We start from the raw sequence: 18,181 nt of genomic DNA, 5'->3' as shown, positions 1-18,181 counted from the left end.
GAAGGGACCAGGTGTCTCGCCCGGACTCGGACCAGCCCTAAAGCCCACAGAATCGCTAAGGCTGGCAAAGACCTCTAAGACCACCAAGTCCAACCGCCAGCCCAACGCCCCCCTGCCTGCTAAACCGTGTCCCGAAGCGCCGCGACCACCCGTTTTCGGAACGAGGAGGGGCTGGACTCTGCCCCGAGCAGCCCAGCGCCGGGGCTCAGGCAGCCGGGGGTCGGCGGGGCGGGGGGCGAGGCAGCGACGGGGCAGAGAGCGGAGGCGGGGGGGGGGGGCCTGGGGGCCGGGTCCTGCCCCCTCCCCCCCCCCGCCCTTTCCCCCGGGCTGTCGTTGCTCACCGGGGGGAACCCCGTGGCCGGGGGGTGCCCCTTGAGGGGAGGGACGCTGCTCTCCCCCCGCTCGGAGCCCAACTCCCCCGGCGCCGGGGAGGGGGAGGCCGGGGTCTCCCCCCCACCCCCCCCCCACCCAAAATACCAGAAATCACGACATTCGCAGGCAGCGCCCAACTTTCCCTTCGCTGCCGATGGAGCCGCAGCGGTACGGCTGGGCTGCTCCCTACGGGAGGGAGGGAGCGGGGAAGGAGGAGGGAGGGAGGGAGGGAAGAGGCAGGCGGGGAGCCGAGGTTGCCGCCGCCGCATCGCCGCATCCCCCTGCTCCGGCCACGGAGGGTGCGGAGGGTGCGGGGGCCGCCCCGCCCGGGATGCCCGGGCTGCGGGGGGCGCCGGGGGAGCCCCCGCCGACGGCAGCCGGCGCCTCCCGGTAGGAAGGGCAGCGCGGCCGCGGCAGCCGGAGCGGGCGGCGGCGGGGCCCGGGACTCCCTTCGCCCGCGGGGTCCGGCCGCCTGCGGACCCCCCCCCTCGGACCCCCTCCGTCCCCGACTTTCCGAAACTCGCCGACCGCCGCGGCTGGGTCGCGAGAGGGGGGATGGGGGGGGGGGGGTGCCAGATGCGGCCGCGGTGCGGGGCCGGGCGGGCGGTGAGGGGTCGCGCTGAGCGGTCCGGGGGGAGGGAGGGGGGTCCGCAGGGGGTCGTGGGGAGGAATCGCCTTCTCGAGGGGATTTAGTGCGCGTCTGAAGGCGGGGAGACGCTGTGGCAGCCTGGAACCTGTCCGCGGGTACAGCCTGGGGGGTCGGCGGGGACAAGCAGCGGGCAGCCTGCGGGGAGACCGCGGGGGAGAGACAGGCGGAGGTCGGCGGGGCGCGGGTGGGTCGGTCAGACGGCCGCTGCCGGGCCCGGTCCTGCGGGCGCCGCTGCCTGACACCAGCGCTTCTACAGCCGAGTGGTGTTACTAAGGGTTTGCCGGCATGAGGGCTCGGGGGGGGGGGGTGGGGTGGGATCCGTGTCTCTGCTCTCTGCCTTGGCCCTGCTCACCAAAAGCGGAGCTGGACACCGTGTGTGTGTCCGTGCCCCCCGTCCCCCCCCATGCCCCCGGTCAGCGGCTGGCACAGGGCTGGGGCGGTGAGGGGAGCCTGCGCCGCTCTCCCTGGGCTCTCCCTGCCCCGGCTGCAACCTCTGGGGTGCGCAGGGAGGGTCTCCTCCAGGAGCAACAGGTTGCTTCTTGACCAGGCGTGTAAGCGCAAACGCCGCGTTGGGAGGGGAAGGGTACGGCTCCCCACGCCAAAGCCCGGCCGTGCCAGGAGGCGGCAGGAAGCGGCGGGCGCAGAACGGCGCCGGCACCGCGCTCGCCTCCTCTGCGCAGGGCGCTGCCCCGGCTCGGAACGGGGGGGAGGCGCAGCCTGAAGGGCACCGACCTGCCAAGTCCTCGCTCTGCGGTGACACTGGTTCCCGTTTTGAACATTTTTTTGCACAATCTGCATAGCTGTCTCTCCTCTGCAACGCTCTTCTTACTTTGTGTAACTTGAGGTTGCTTCCGAGGGAGAAGAGCAAGACCCTGATCGTGTCGGAAATACCCCTGCCAGGTTTATTTTTCTTCTTTATTAGGATGAAAAATCCGACCTGTAGCACTACCTGTAAAAGCGAGTGCAATAAATAATTAGTTTTGGGGGACACAGACACACATACATAGAATTTTTGAAGAACGGTGCTTCAGTAGCTCAGAGAATCAGGCTTTTGGAGTCCTAGCATTGACGGCAAGAGCTTAAAGAAGAATTTTTCTCATTGCTTTATTTGTTTGTGAAGATAGGTGGGTGGCTGTGAGTTGGATTTTGTTCCTGCTCAGCACAATGAACCACATGGGTTTATACAGTGTAAAGCTGTTCTGATTCATCCCATTGTGGACAATTGCTTTTGTTTGGTGAGATCTGGAGTTTGGAATATAGCAAATAAAATAGTAATTGTAGTAAAATTGCTGATTCATAAGGCAATTCTTAAAAAAGCTAAATATGCTTATTAGCATCAGGGATAAATGGAAGATGGAGGTATTGTAGGAACAGAGGGAGCTTTAGAAGGAGCGAGTTTATTAGCATTGAAGAGAAACCTGGAATGGGACGTTTGGGACACAGAGGGTGAAGGGAAGACAGAGACAGAAAGAGAAGACTTTTAGGCTGAATGTTTGGAAAAAATGACTACCAAGAGGAGGAAGTGTCCTTCTGGGAGGACAAGGAGGGAGCACCCCAGAGGCACTGCCTGCGAGAGGGGATGCCTCTGCTGGTTGTGCCAGCTGTGTTTGGGTCGCCTGTGGAAGTGGATTAAATCAAAACTGTTGGAATATGCTCCTAAAGAGGACAAAGAGCCCCTATTGCAGCCTCCACTGTGACACTTTTCTCCTTCCTGGAGGAGGGACCTGGCCTTACTAAATATCCAAGCTGACATTTTGGTAGGCTTTTTAGGGCCAGGCTTCTTCAAGATAATTTTTCAGGTGGCCTGGAAAAGCAAAATGATATTTTAAAATAGAAGTAAGCTTTCTGGACTTGGCTGAAGTCCCTGGAAATGCATTTCTTTTTGACTCCTCAGATGCAGAACAATTTCCCTGTGACACTGCGGGACAGCTCCATCTTCTGCCAAACTTTCTGCCGGTTTTGAGAGCAAAACTGCGTTTTTGTCTGAGGATGCTGTTTGGCTTTTCCAAACGAATGTCGTGAGCAAGTGGTCATAGTTGGGTGGATGAAAGCAAGGTGCATCAAGAGCTAATGGCTCGTGATGGTTTTTTAGTAAAGAGGAATATGTGTCCTCTGATTCAGAAGATCCCTGTGCCACGAATGCCTTCCCTCTGCGGTAATATGCTCGCTGTGATCTTTATTCTCCTTTGGGCATTGGCCACCTGGGTAGTCTCAGAGGCAGAACCCAGAGACTACGTGGACCTCTGGTCTGGGCCATTGCAACCATTTTAGTAACGGAAATCTCCACACCTGAGGCGACGCTTCTGTATCTGAACTGGAAAGACTGTGTTTTCGAGTGCGTCATACCCTAGAAAGCTTGATCTTTCCCTTGCAGTAGTAAAGATGCACCTTTTTAATGGGTGAACGTTGCATGCAGAACTCCTCCCAAGCCTGTGTGGCGCCTCCAGGAAAGCTGCCCTGTTGAGGTTTTTATACGCATACGCTGGTGCTGCAGTTAGCCACAAGTACACTATCCTCTGCAGTACAGAAAACATGATTCAGAGGAGGAAGTGGTGGAAATTTTTCTTTGAAGAGATAAGGTTCAGGACTCACGGCGGGTCACGTGGCTCTTCTGAAACTGTCTCTGTCTTAGCATGGCAGGAGGAGATCCGCGGCATGGAGGTGAAACTTCAGGGACTTTCACTCAGCTACCGAATTCTAACTAATTTATATTTTAAAGTCTCTTTTTTTTTTTGGTTATTGATTCCTTTGATTGCTGGGAAAAAAAGTTTCTTGGCTTGTTATAACCATACCAGGGGTTAGGCTGCGTTGGTCATGCTGCTGAAAACAATGCAGTTGTATGCATGTGTCTCTATACATCTGCATTATGTATATGCACGGCATTTCGTTGGGAATAATATTAATCTAGAATTTAACATATCACTGATTTTTCCCTAGAACTACTAAATTCAAAACTTGACTTCTTTCTACTCTTAATCTTTTTGATAATTTTTTTTTCTTTTCTTATGAAAATCCAAAATGGCCAATGAAACAGCCCAACCTTCTACAAACATGATTCAATCCGCCGTTAAAGTTACAGGGTCAATCAGCTAAACGGGCATTAGCAACGTAACGACAGAGCATAAGCCAGGCAACGTAGCAGGATTTGCAAATCAGTAACAATAATGCTCCTTTGCTATCTGTTGTCTAATTGATTGCTTAGGGTTTGGAGACAGGGACTCCTGCTGTGGGTCTGTGACCGTGGGTGCATGGCTCCCCCACTCCCCAGAGTCAGCTCCCCGGCCATAAAACATCGTGGCCTTTCTGGAGAGCCAGAGGTTTATTTTAAGCATTAAAAGCGCCCACCCCTCAGGGCCCCTCTCCATGCACACCCCGTAGCGCAGAGGTGCCTGGGGGGAGCTGGGAAAGCTAACACCCTCCCCAGCAGCATTGCCAAAAAAATTGCCAAAAAAAAAAGACAAAAAAATTAAAAAAAAAAAAGGAAAATAGAAAAAAAAAAAGGGGAGACAATTTGGCTGTAAATAAAGTGCCTAGCAACTCAGTGCTTAAATGATAGAAACTGGTGTGTATGAAGCAGAGGAACAATGTCTTGCTTTGACTCGCTGACGGACTGACAAGGAGAGACAATTCTGACAGCGAAGAACGATGAGAGGTAGCAGCGGGAGAAAGGTTTCCCGTGGTCTGACACTTAGGGCGGCAGAAAAAGTTTTTCCCTTGTCCTGTTCCCTCTTCAGGTTTCCATCCTTCTTGCCTGCCAGCCTTGACATTTGGTTTGGGCGAGGACTTTGTTAACACACACTGCCATTATAAAACTGCAGAGCTGCTGGGCCAGAGGCAGCTGGTCATCCCTCCCTGACTTCTGAGCCCGGGCTAAGGAGGCACCCGGCTACCCACGTGTCTCCCCGTAAAAATGGTGGCCCAGCTGCTGCTGAACCCACTGCCTCGCCAGAGACGCCATCTTTGAGAGCTCCAAGCTGGTCCCTGCTCCTCTGAAATGCTTGCATATAGGAAAAAAAATAAATGTTTCCTGCTGTACTTGACATTTTCTTATCTCTGCCTGTTTATTCCCTCTTTGTGTCCTGCTGAGCTTCCGAGAAAGCAATTTAGAGGCTTTATTCTGAGGAAAATCAAAAGTTAGCAGGCATTATTAGTACTTCTACCAGGGCACATGTTACTTTCAATTGCAAGGAAAGGAAAATAGGAATATCGCTGCCAACTTTTAACTGTGCAGTATTTGACGTCGTAACTCCTGCCTGCGCAGTGAAGTCACGCCTCTGCGTTTGGGTCTGCCTTGTCGCAGCTGCTTGTGCCTCTCGATACAAAGTGGGGACCCTTGCAGGTGGTCAAAAGCACTTCAGTTGTTTGCCGTTCGGGTCATTCCCCGGATGATGTGTGCGACCTCAATGCAGAGCCAACACCCATCGCCCGCTGAACTCAGTGGCACGACTGTAGCTTTGCCCCAGAAAACTTAAGAAAACTTTATTTCTTTAAATTGATATTTTGAATCTGTTTCTCATGGGGACTCTAGACCTACTTACCTCTCTCTGCCTCGGGCCAGATTACTTTGCTTGATCTATGTGGCATACGGCCTTGATCTCTTGGTGCCTTTGAGATAATTATCAACAGACCTAAAGGATTAATTTTGATGGAATAACTAGGATTTGTCACAGGAGTTACCGTGGCCCCGTCACTGTGCAACGTGAAGGAGCTACACGAGGGTCAGCGGTGTGACCAGCGAGACCCTAGAGCCGGTCTGCTCACCACGGCAGAACGCAGGGGGACGTTCGTGCCACTCGTGGAAATAAGTGCTGGCGAAGCGCAGGGCTGCAGCCCGGCTGCTTTAGATCACGGACCTTGACTCCCTTCTAATTTTCTTCATGCGTTCGTTCCAGGCATGTGTGAGAGGAGCGCCGGGCTGCCGGCTGCCGTAGCCCACGCTGCCTGGGCCCCGGGCTTCCCTGCAAACCTCGCTCGGAGCCGTGCAGAGCCCTGAAGCACCATGCCTGCCAGTTTAAGCAAACTGCTCGTTAGGACACAAAGCAGGTAATTTTCTGGGAATGCCCCATGTAAAATGTTTTGCAGTTGGAACAACAGGAGGTGGAAAAAGCTTTGAGAGAATTACAAACTGCAAGTTCTGAATCAGAGAGAAAAATCAAGTATGATGTCATGCAAAAAGATGTCTTCTATAAAACCAGAAAGATTTGTTTTGATGCAAAAATACTGCATGCTGTTCAAAATGACCTCTAGAAAAGAGATTCGTTGCTAGTAAGTCTGCATTGCTTTCTGAACCAGCTCCTGTAGACTTACTGTTCCCTTCGTATTAACACATGCAGGACTGTTCCTTGGAGATATGTGCATGCAGACTGGAAATCTTGAATTAGCGATTGTATTGTTCGCCAGATGCAGGCAAAGGAGGAAAGATACAGTGACAGATAATGTAGAAACCACAGGCCTTGTCACACCTAACTTGTGCTCACATCTCTGCTGTAGTGCAAGATACTTTATGTTGGATGGTGACGGTTTTGCTGAATGCAGTCACAGCCACATTGTCCTGTTGAAACATAACAGAATCACAGAATGGTCGGGGTTGGAAGGGACCTCTGTGGGTCATCTAGTCCAACCCCCGTGCCGAAGCAGGGTCACCCACAGCAGGCTGCACAGGACCTTCTCCAGGTGGGTCTTGAATATCTCTGGAGAAGATGACTCCACAACCTCCCTGGGCAGCCTGTTCCAGTGCTCCGTCAAAGCTGTTGTCTTCTATACATTCTTCATATGTAGGCAGTGGGGGAGACAGAGAATTTGCTTCACCCGGGAATCTAAGCCTGCTGTTCACAGGTGAGGTGAGGGCCGGGCTGGGGGCTCAGCATCCCAGGAGTAAGGACCCAATACCATGGTGATTTAATTCCCTGATACGGCAGCTTAAGTGGTCCAAGGAACTGACCTGCCTGTGTGAATATAAAATGCTTTTAACTTTCAAAATTTTCCCTATGCACTTGAAAACAAGAATGAAATTAATGGTTTTAAAAGAAAAATGGCCTCAGTGAGAGGAAGCTGGTCGACTCTCTGTCACCCTTCCCCTTGGTGTCCTTCCAGTGAATGCCAACCGTGGAACGTGTTGCGGAGCTTGGGTCCTTGGGACACTAAGGCTGTGCCTCTGCAAACACATCTGCTCCAACAGCCCCATTGCACCACAGGCTTCTGCTGGCCTCGGCGGCATCTGGGGCGACTCTTCCCTGCTTGAGCTCCAAGGGGGGGGAAATGAAAGGCAGGGCCGTTGGATGGGACACCTGTGTGCCCTCCCACGTGTCTGCTGAGTTTACCTGGAGAGGGTACTCTGGGCAACTGGTGCTCTGCTGGGGAAAGACTATAGTGAGAGTGAAATGGGAGAATCGGGATGGCGGCAGAAGATGGGGCGCAGTCCCGTACGGATGGGGAGGCTGAGGGTTCTCTACTGCACCTGTCCCAGGGGCTTGCATGGCTCCGCAGGGCTGGGGGTGCAGTGAGGATCTGCGGCTGGGGCCAGTCCCCAGAGCAGGGTGGAGCCTGTTATCCGAACAGCTCCCTCCTACGCGTGGCTGGGCAGGCAGAGAGAGCTGAGACACCAAACTGGGAACGCCCAAGGTGCTACTGGTGTGGTAGGGGTCCTTGCAAACCCTCCCCCCAGTCCCCTCCGCAAGTATCTCTGCTTGTAATTGCAAATGTTTCATTTGGGAAAAAAAGAACACCATTCCTACCGTTTCCAGATAAGCCTGAAGCTGCTTTTCATGATTAAACCGATGACAAAAGCGAGTGTTTTCGAGCTGTCACATGACCAGAACCGAGTGAGACTTTGCTCCGGGGAGTGTGCGTTTCTTGTCAAGGGCACGGCCTACCCGCTGGCTGTCGGCAGGAACCTGCTGTGAAACGACACATGTACACATGTGTAATTGGCATAATTCATCAAATGTGCTTTACAATTTACATGAATTCCAACAAGCTCACATGGCCTGGGCGCCTGTGTTTCTGTATCTGTATAAGGTATGTGCTTCAGACATGCACAGAAAAAGGAAGCCAGTCTGGCTCTGGATAGGCAGCACGGTAAATACGTACCAGAACACACGCTGGCAGGCTGCTCTCCCAGCCCTCCAGAACAGGGACCTTTTAAATTTTTTTTTAGGTCTGTTACCAGTGCCCAAACCCAGAAACAAGTCAGGAGTAAGCATGGTCAAATCTGATTCTACTGAAATCTGGTAAAATGAGTATGCGATGTTATGGTTTCTTGCTCTTGAGTATTTCTGAAAAGTTCTTAATGAGTTTTAATAGAAAATTGTTCTCAATTACTTTCTTAGTTCAGTGTTTGAAGGACTTTTGTTGGTACATGTTCTGGAATTCCTGTGACAAAGAAATGTCAGACCCTCAAACAGTCTTGAGAGGGCCGGCGACAGAAGCAAACCCCTTCTGCAGCTCTGTTGTCAACATCAGAACATCAGCCTTTCCTGAAAACACTGGGGTTTTTTTTCCTGAAAACACTGTTTTCAGGAAAACATCAAATACTGAAAACACTGTTTTCAGGATATTCGTGTGCTTCCTCCCAGGCCACTGAAGAACAGGAGAACAGATGCAGAGCAGATTTTCTTATAATCTTTTGTGTGTATGTGTGTATATATATATGTAAGCATATGTATATTCTCACACAATTTACATATGTACTCAATTAAAGCAAATTTGAAGTTAATTGCAAGACTACTGTGAACTATACATGCATGAAAAAACAGAGGAATGCTCTATTTAAAAATAAAGTTAATTTAAATGTAAGTGGCAGAAGAAGTGTGAACTTTTGAAATATCTTCAAAATTCATTAGTGAATTGTTCAAAATTCATTAGTGAATCATTTCACTGTGGGAAGAATAGCAGTAAACTAGGACTCCAGTTCTACTTTGTCTCATGCTTTTGAGAACACTGGCTGAAGTTAATGGGACTCTTCTTATAGGTGAAATAAGCTGCATTTGGTCCCAGAAGCACCTGACTGGATTTTAAAATGAACTTAAGCTTGCAACACAAAAGCTTTTCATTGCTTGCAAAGGGGAATTTGAGCAAAAGGTGGGCCCTAACATGATTTTGGGGAGTCTAGGCAGAACATTTCTGACTGGAAGGCAGAGATCAAATTTCCATGATATTTGCAGCTCTGGGTATTCTAAACTTGGTTTGCTGTATTTTTAGATGGGAAGCCAGATCCCATTCTTCGTTAAGAAAGGGGGAAGCAGAAGGGAATGCCCTTCCCCTTGGTACAAATTCCCCCATCCTAGTGCTCTAAAATAGTAGTTGGTTGGTCTGTGGGTTAATGGAGTGAGTAACTGAAGCATTACACTCTTCTCGCCAGGTTAATTTATGATGTGTAATTTTTTTGGTGCTGTGAGCTTTTCAGGTTTGCTTTGATAATTTTTCTCTCTCTCAAAATTTATCATAGAATCATGGAATAGTTTGGGTTAGAAGGGACCTTTAAAGGTAATCTAGTCCAGCCCTCCCAATATCCTAGATTTGTAACCGGACACACAGCACATTATTCTGTTACAAGGATGAATGAATGAACATTATTGTTGTTGTTTGGATCTCTTTCACCTAGAAAGGAGAGGGGGTATGGACAACCCCCTTCACACCTCAGCATGTGCTAGTGAGTCACCTAAACTCTGCAAAAGGTGAAACATCCAAATAATCTGATCCGCTGTTGTTTTTTTTTCTGAGCAGCTGACCCAACATCAGATACGTGACTCACAGCCTTTTGAGCAAAAAGATCGGGAGCAGTTTCTGGGTCAGTACAAGAGCCCCACAGGACGCAAAGAAGATGAAGATGGGAGGAATCTGGCTGGGTCTGCCAGTTGGACAGCACTTGCTGGCTCTGGGACACAGGCAGTTTTCAAACAAATGGAGAAACATGGTATTTAAAAAAAAGCTACTACTGTTATTCTCTCTCATCTGTCATGGGCCCATATCTGCTGCTTCTCCACTCTCTGGCTTGTGAGAGCCCTGGTGGGTCTAAGTCATAGTTTGTAAGACGCTGAAAGTGGGGATGAGGTCTGAAGCATCAGCCAGGGTAATCTGGTCTCAGCGGACACGCTCGTGCGGATTTCTGAGGATACGCTGGCTTAGGGGGCAGATTCAAGTAAGCGTGAGTATGAATTTGGTTGCCAGCTGAAAATCTTGTGGGAATGATGCTAAGAGAAATGCGTGTGGGCAAGTGCCCCAAAATAGGTAGCTTTCACTTAGAGATGACCCAGCTTTAAATCCCTATGCAGGGAGTTTGGTATACAGCACGGAGAGGAACCAGGTGTTATTTTTTGTAATGTGCTGTTCGTTCTTGTTTCTTTCAGATGGATTTCAGAAAAGTCAGGCTGTTTGTTTGCCTTGTAGGGCTCAGCTGTGCTAGCTTCTGCATTTTTTACAACAATTTGACCAAATTCTGTGTATTCTGTGAAGACAGCCAAGATGACGTATTCCCCATAGAGACTTTCAGGAGAATCGGAGGAAACTTCTTGCAGCTCCCGGACGCAGACTGCCATAAGAACCCGCCTTTCCTCGTCCTGCTTGTGACATCCTTGTACCACCAGGTTGACGCCAGGATGGTCATCCGGCAAACGTGGGGGAAGGAGAGAACAGTCGCCAGCAAGCGCCTGGTGACGTATTTTCTTCTGGGAAGCACCAAGAATCTCAGCCAGCAGGCTGATATCGCTGCTGAAAGCCAAAAGTACAAAGACATTATTCAAAAGAATTTTACAGACACGTATTACAATTTGACTTTGAAGACCATGATGGGAATTGAATGGATTCACAGATTTTGTTATCAGTCCAGCTTTGTGATGAAAACCGACACAGATGTGTTTGTCAATGTTTTTTACCTCACTGAGCTTCTTCTAAGGAAAAACAGGACCACTAGATTCTTCACAGGCTTTTTAAAACTGCACGAGTACCCCATACGAAGTAGAGGGAGTAAGTGGTACGTGAGTAGAGGAGAGTATCCGGGAAAGACCTACCCGCCGTTTTGTTCTGGGACTGGCTATGTTTTATCCACTGACGTTGTTAGTCAGATCTACAATGTTTCAGAGACCGTTCCGTTCATTAAACTGGAGGACGTGTTCATAGGACTGTGCCTCGCCAAATTAAAAATTCGTCTGGAGGAGCTTCATTCAGAGCAGACGTTTTTTCCAGAAAGGATTAGGTTCTCTGTTTCTCGCTTTAAGAAAATTGTGATGTGCCATGAAGTAGAGCCATCTGAGCAGCTGAGCTACTGGAATCACTTAGTGACAGAAAATGACGGAGGAGTGCTCTAGCACATTCCCTGCTCGAATTAACAAACTGAAATTCTCGCGCTTACAGGGCTGCTCTTGACTCCAGCAAAACTCCCAATTAACTCTAGATCCATCACGTTAAAGACTTTTTAAATAGCTATTTTAATCTCCATTTCTGCCCAAGAACATGCAAATCTTTTTCTCTCCCATTCACTCCCACCTCTTTGCATCACTTCTCTACACGTTACAATTGTTATTTTTTTCTGAAAGATGCAGGCTTGCAAACCTGCCCCCCAAATCTTGCTGCGACAGGACTGGGAACGTTTCTGCAGTGCCAAACTAAAAGTCAAAGTACTTTTGTTCAGAGAAGAAAATTTGCTGGTTCCCCCTTGCTAGATTATAGTGCGTTTGCAATCATCTGTGCAGGCGTTTAAGGAACAGTGTTTGTAGCTGTCAGGACGTTCCCCTCCTGGCATAGCGAACTGCAGTGCTGCCCTTGCAGCCAGCTCTGTGTGGGTAGAACTGCGGCCTGGCACAGATCCCTCCTTCAGTCTAACGCAAATTTTTTGCAGAGACGGAAGAATTTGCCCACGCAGCGCTCTTGGGAGAAGCTTAGGTACTGCAGGTCACTTGGTGAACAAGTGAGGCTGCTGCATCTGTTTCCCTGTACATGCCTCCTGCTGAAAACGATATGTGGTGGAGCCGGATCCATGCTCAGTGGAGTGTCCTGGTCCTTCTGCTAAAAGAGACCCCGGAGACATCTTTTACATTTGTGTCTCACTTTGATTGCTTGAAAGCTACTGCAAATGGTTTGCCAAGGCTGAACTAGAGTCACTTACAATAAGCTAACCGTACATCTGATTTAGACATTTTTCCCTATGAGGAAGTGGATGTGTAAGGGAGAAGACAGGAGGATTTTTCTCTTTTAAACAAGACCTAGTGGGAAAATGTTGCCAAGTAATCGTTCAGGCTGGGAGCCTCATTTCTTATTTCATTACCAAGCTAAGACTCACGGAATCACTAGGAAGTTTGTACGTTTCAGAGATGAAGAACTGAGTCTGTGAAAAATACATTTGGGCTATGGGGAGGGAGAAAGGAGTTCATAAGGTCATGCCTTATACAGTACTTCTATTTGATTTACTTTCATGCAAAGAAGAGGTCAGTTTTACCACCAAAGGAGTAGCCAATGGCCATGCTATGTGTGAAATGTTTTTTCCAGAGGGCAGTAAAAGTGAGGCTGCTCCCTAGGGGGAAGATGAGCCAGGAGCCAAGGGGATGCGACAGCCATCAGGGCTCAGGCCTGCACACCCACGTGAGGGAGCAGGACAGACCCACAGATGGTGGCCAGGTCCAACCGAGAGTCCCGGTCGTAAGACAGCGTCATGGTGACGAGGTAGGTCCAGGGTCAAGCCAGCGATGGCCGGGCCCTGGCGATGACAGGTGAGGGTCAGGATCAGGCCCAGTGAGGGAAACCAGGGTGAGACGCTGCCCCAGGATGGCCTTGGGAAGTAAACTGAATGGGGAAAAAAGCATGGAGGAAAGACAGGGATGGATATTTTATTACTTTGGGGTTAGTTATTTTTATTTTTTTTTTTTTAATTGACGTTTGTGTGAACTGCCCAAGCGTCTCTTTTTACTTGCCTGTGTCTGAAAAGCAGGTTAAATATTTTCAGCAGGAGTATCTCCCATCCTGAAAAGTGTTTAATAAAGGTAATAATATATTATTTATTTTCGTCTGATGCAGAGAAACCTGAGCTCATGCACTTATTTTTGACAACTGATCACAGAATCACAGCATCGTCAGGGTTGGAAGGGACCTCTGTGGAGGTGTTTGCCTTTCCCTAGCGCGTACCCTGTGCCAGGGGGTGGGCAGCCCAGCTCCGGGTTGAACAGCATGTCTCCACCTCCCATCCCAACTTGGCAGGTGCGTCTGTCCTTGGACTCAAAGCCCTGCTGTAGCACGTCTACTTTTGCTGCTGCCTTCAGTAGGTGCGATGGGTCAGACTAATAAAGGCTAGCAGCAGCATTTTAATCACTCTTATTTCCATGTAACCTACAGAAATGTCTTTTTGCCATTCATTGCTTTCGTCCCCTAGGTGCAAACTGGCTATTGCTTTAATTTATGGAAAAATGTTGAGCATAAAGAATGCTTCCTGGCCTCTCCTAGCTGCCTGGCTTGTGGGGCAGGGGGTCTGTGAGCCGGGGCAGCATAATGCAGCCTGGTGTTCATCCTGGCCTCTTCTTGTTCTCTGAGAAATAACCCTGCAGTCGCTTGCGGGTCCCACTTCCACCTCTGTGCCTGGTGCCAGCCTCACCCCGGCTGGCGGGGCCAGTCCGGCCGTGCAGCCCCGGGGACCCTGCCTCTCGGCAGAGTAGCTGTTCATTTACACCAGTGCATGTGCTGACTGGTTCACCTCTGCCGAGAGGTGTTGAGATCCCAGAAGTATGGCGGCACCTGGCTCCTGGGATGGCGCAGCTGCTGGTCTGCTGCCAGGCTGAGTTTGTGGCCAAAGGGTGAAGTCTCCCATGAGGAGACAGTATTTTGGGTTGCTTCCCTGAACGGTGGCTGCTTGTGAACGGCATTAAAATATGTCTTACCTGAGCAGTTCGTGGCTTTGTATTACCATAAAAAAAGTTACCCCTGAGGGCCAAGTTCTGCTAGACTTCTTGACTGTGGTTTTTATTTTATTTCAGGAGCATTCCTAATTACTTGAATATAGCTACTAACTGGAAAGATGGTGCTATTCTCTGTGAATCACATTTGCAGACGCTACCACTATGGTTTTGGGGCTAAATTCATAGCTACCGTGCCATTGGGAATAAGGTCTTCAGGTGTGTTTTAAGAAACCATCCCATTCTGGATGCGTTTACAGGGAGTCTATTTGTAATTCCAAGTGACCTGTGCAAGATGCCTCTCTTTATTACTGCATTCGAAATATTTTGTCCCCACTGAATATATGTTGTTAAGCATCTGATGGCCTGCCTATCTGAAGCACTTGGGTTATCACTGCTAAATCTCTGATGAGGAGCAAACGAGTACAGGTCGAAACGTTATGGATTCAGTCAGCCTGTTCCTCTCTTTTTGGCAAATTAACTTCCCAAGTGAATGCTTTACGTTGCTGCACATTATTTTCCTCAACATATGATTTTCTTTGTGCTCGCATAAATTAGAAATTGATTTCATAATTCTCTCCATTCAGCAGGCTGCTTTGAGACCAGTGACGAGTGGAGTCCCTCAGGGGTCCGTACTGGGACCGGTGCTGTTCAATATATTTATCAATGACATGGACAGCGACATCGAGTGTACCCTCAGCAAGTCTGCAGATGACACCAAGCTGAGTGGTACGGTTGATACACCAGAAGGACGGGATGCCATCCAGAGGGACCTGGACAAGCTGGAGAAGTGGGCCTGTGTGAACCTCATGAGGTTCAACACGGCCAAGTGCAAGGTCCTACACCTGGGTCGGGGTAATCCCCGCTATCAATACAGGCTGGGGGTTGAAAGGATCGAGAGCAGCCCTGCTGAGAGGGACTTGGGGGTACTGATAGATGAAAGGCTGGACATGAGCCGGCAATGTGCGCTGGCAGCCCAGAAGGCCAACCGTGTCCTGGGCTGCATCAGCAGAAGCGTGGCCAGCAGGTCGAGAGGGGTGATTCTGCCCCTCTACTCTGCTCTGGTGAGACCTCACCTGGAGTACTGCGTTCAGCTCTGGAGCCCTCAGCACCAGAAGGACATGGAACTGTTGGAGCGGGTCCAAAGGAGGCCACAAAAATGATCTGAGGGCTGGAGCACCTCTCCTATGAGGACAGGCTGAGAGAGTTGGGCTTGTTCAGCCTGGAGAAGAGAAGGCTGCGGGGAGACCTGATTGCAGCCTTTCAGTACTTAAAGGGAGCCTATAGGAAAGATGGGGACAATCTTTTTAGTAGAGACAGCAGTGACAGGACGAGGGGTAATGGTTTTAAACTAAAACAGGGTAGGTTTAGGCTGGATATAAGGAAGAAATTCTTTACAATGAGGGTGGTGAAACACTGGAACGGGTTGCCCAGAGAGGTAGTGGAGGCCCCATCCCTGGAAACATTCAAGACCAGGTTGGACAGGGCTCTGAGCAACCTGATCTAGTTAGCGGTGTCCCTGCTCGCTGCGGGGGGGTTGGACTAGATGACCTCTAGGGGTCCCTTGCAACCCAAAACTTTCTATGATTCTATGATTCTATGAATAAGAATATAGTAAATGAATAATTAATTACTTAAAATACAAGGTTATCTTGCTGGAAGAGATGATGTAAGAAAAGTAGATGATTGCGTGTAAGACATTCATTTATTTAAACAAAGCCACAGTGCTAGTCAGTTTATATCTATCAGCTAAATGAAATTAGCTTTTGCAGCTTGGGCCTCAGATCATGACTTTAAACAGAGACAAAACAGTATTAGTGGCCTTTTGCCAAATTATGTGTATTTTCCAATGAAAGACAGTTACAAAAAGATCGGAAATATAACTACAACTGTAAAACAATACTGCAGTGTACATATACGTATTTTAAAAATTTTTTATAGGCTAATAAAAGAATTTAGGCAACTTTGGGGCAGTTTATGTGTAAAAGTAGTGCACTATCCTAACATTTTTATGCTTTCTAGGTCAGATGACCATTCAGTCATTTTTTTACGAATAGCTTTGAAAATGTACTCTGAAAAGTTACTCCATTGCTTCTCACTGAGCAGGAAGGAGCGCAAAAATCAACAGAGCTGATAGTGTCTTAGGGTTGGTTAGAGCTGTGCATTTCAGCACACTCTCTTTCTTCCAACACAAGATTGCTTTTTGGATACAGAGAAATGAATACGTTTTTCACAACTCTTAACTCATCAACTAATGTATTCTTGGTTTAGGTTAGGATTTTCAAAAACATCCATGAAGGATTTGGTCACGCATCTCATCTGACTCAGTGTTACTGAGGAGGTATAGCCCTTCTAGGCACTTCTGAGAACACAGAGTAGATTTTTGTAATGAAACATTTGCCTTACGTAGAAGCTGAATGGAACACAAGGGCTAACCGTCTGTTATGGATCTGACAGGAATGCTGCTCTTCTTGGATTTGTGCGGGTTACTATATAATGTTAATATAAAATGTGTGACAATGTTTGTATTATTGGCATAAAACATGAGAATCTTGAGCTAACTGTTGAATGTATGATATTTTAGTAAACTATTTTGTTACCACAGTTTTGTGTGTTCACTAATCTTTTCAGTTGCGAATGTATTAACATTTTGGGATGTAGTCAAGTTAGGACACTTGCTCTTTTTCCGGTTAAAATGAATGGAGTTATAGAATCATAGAATCATTTGGGTTGGAAAACACCTCTAAAAGATCATCGAGTCCAGCCGTTAACCTAACAGTGCCAATTCCACCACTAAACCATGTCCGTAAGCACCACATCAACACATCTTTTAAATACCTCCAGAGATGGTGACTCAGCCACTTCCCTGGGCAGCCTGTTCCAATGCTTGATAACCTTTTCAGTGAAAAAATTTTTCCTAATATCCAGATTAAACCGCCCCTGGCACAACTCGAGGCCATTGCCTCTCATCCTATTGCTAGTTATTTGGGAAAAGAGACCAACACCCACATCTCTACCACCTCCTTTCAGGCAGTTGTAGAGAGCTTTCTCCAGACTGAACAACCCCAGTTCCCTCAGACGCTCCTTGTAAGACTTGTTCTGTAGAACCCTCACCAGCCTCGTTGCCCTTCTCCGGACATGGTCCAGCACCTCAATGTCTTTCTTGTAGTGAGGGGTCCAAAACTGAACACAGTACTCGAGGTGTGGCCTCACCAGTGCCAAGTACAGGTGCACGATCACCTCCCTGCTCCTGCAGGCCACACTGTTCCTGATACAAGCCAGGACGCTGTTGGCCTTCTTGGACACCTGGGCACACTGCTGGCTCATGTTCAGCCGGCTGTCAACCAACACCCCCAGGTCCTTTTCTGCTGGCAACTTTCCAGCCACTCCTCCCCAAGCCTGTAGCATTACATGGGGTTGTTGTGACCCAAGGGCAGGACCTGGAACTTGGCCTTGTTGAATCTGAATCTGCTGAATTTTCTCCCCTTCTCTAAAACACCTTAGTATGTACGTCCTAAAATGACTGGTTGCTTCCTCTTCCTAAGGCAAATACATAACTCCCTCAGAAGGGAAAGAGATAAGAATAGGAGTGCTTTCCAACATATTAAGCTTGCAATCCTGACACATTAGCCACTCTTGCCATTAACGGTCTACACGTGGTACACCTTTAAGTCAAAGGCACCTTAAAACAAAACCTTATAAACAGGCTGTGATCTGAATTCAGAATGTTTTTTACAAATTACAGGACTGTCAAGTGCAAGATTGTTAAAACCATAGCAAAGAAATTGATAAAAGGCAATTTTAACCAAAGCTCATATCTTTTGGAATATCAAGATCCAACCTGAAATGGTTTAGCCTGTGTGTTTTGCAGCATCACCAGCACTGTTTTACTGTGGCTGACTGCCGTGCTCCTTGGGACCTGGAAGCACAGCGCTGTTCCTCTGTCACTTGAAAGGGAAATGACAAATAACTGAAGGCTGTCAGATTATTTGCCAAACACAAGCAGTTATGAATGAAAAACTGTAACTAGAAAAGTTCTCCCTTACTACCTTTACCTTTTGTTTTACCTTTTTTCCTCGCTTACCTTTCTGGTGTGTTTTGCTTGTGTGTTTACATCTGGACCTAAGTTTATTAGTTCATCCCACCAATTTATTTCCAGAAGCCTCTACAAATATCATCACATTGGATAGATGAACGTATCTGAGTCACAGGACTTAGATGTCTGCAGTACACAGGAGATCCATCCTGAAAAAAACAGACTTGAATTTGCACATGTTCTGGCTGA

General features: G+C 48.5%; 1 protein-coding gene across 6 annotated transcripts; it reads left to right on the top strand.

The window, feature by feature from the left end:
• The first annotated feature begins 485 nt into the window (after nucleotides 1-485).
• On the top strand, nucleotides 486-16,466 carry B3GALT5 (beta-1,3-galactosyltransferase 5). 6 transcript variants are annotated; one of them, XM_075431818.1, is made up of 4 exons: nucleotides 486-540; nucleotides 5,914-6,064; nucleotides 9,746-9,935; nucleotides 10,369-16,466. In XM_075431818.1, the coding sequence occupies exons 3-4, from the start codon at nucleotides 9,843-9,845 to the stop codon at nucleotides 11,323-11,325; spliced, it is 1,050 nt and encodes a 349-aa protein (XP_075287933.1). In that variant the 5' UTR covers nucleotides 486-540; nucleotides 5,914-6,064; nucleotides 9,746-9,842; the 3' UTR covers nucleotides 11,326-16,466. The 6 variants fall into 6 exon arrangements, 5 of the variants coding, with proteins under 5 accessions (XP_075287933.1, XP_075287919.1, XP_075287925.1 ...); XM_075431804.1 differs by lacking the exon at nucleotides 486-540 and adding an exon at nucleotides 647-762; XM_075431810.1 differs by lacking the exon at nucleotides 486-540 and adding an exon at nucleotides 647-762 and having other exon boundaries at nucleotides 4,756-6,064.
• Nucleotides 16,467-18,181: the final 1,715 nt, after the last annotated feature.

Source organism: Opisthocomus hoazin, chromosome 1 (assembly GCF_030867145.1).
Source record: "Opisthocomus hoazin isolate bOpiHoa1 chromosome 1, bOpiHoa1.hap1, whole genome shotgun sequence".
Classification (NCBI taxonomy): Eukaryota; Metazoa; Chordata; class Aves; order Opisthocomiformes; family Opisthocomidae; genus Opisthocomus; species Opisthocomus hoazin.
This window is presented reverse-complemented; position numbering and strand designations above follow the sequence as displayed.

Excerpts from the sequence above, each read along its gene's own strand:
- B3GALT5 (XM_075431818.1), top strand. The coding sequence starts at position 9,843 with ATGAAGATGGGAGGAATCTGGCTGGGTCTGCCAGTTGGACAGCACTTG. Across the intron at positions 9,936-10,368 it reads CAAACAAATGGAGAAACATG|ATGGATTTCAGAAAAGTCAG; the intron begins GTATTTAAAAAA and ends TGTTTCTTTCAG.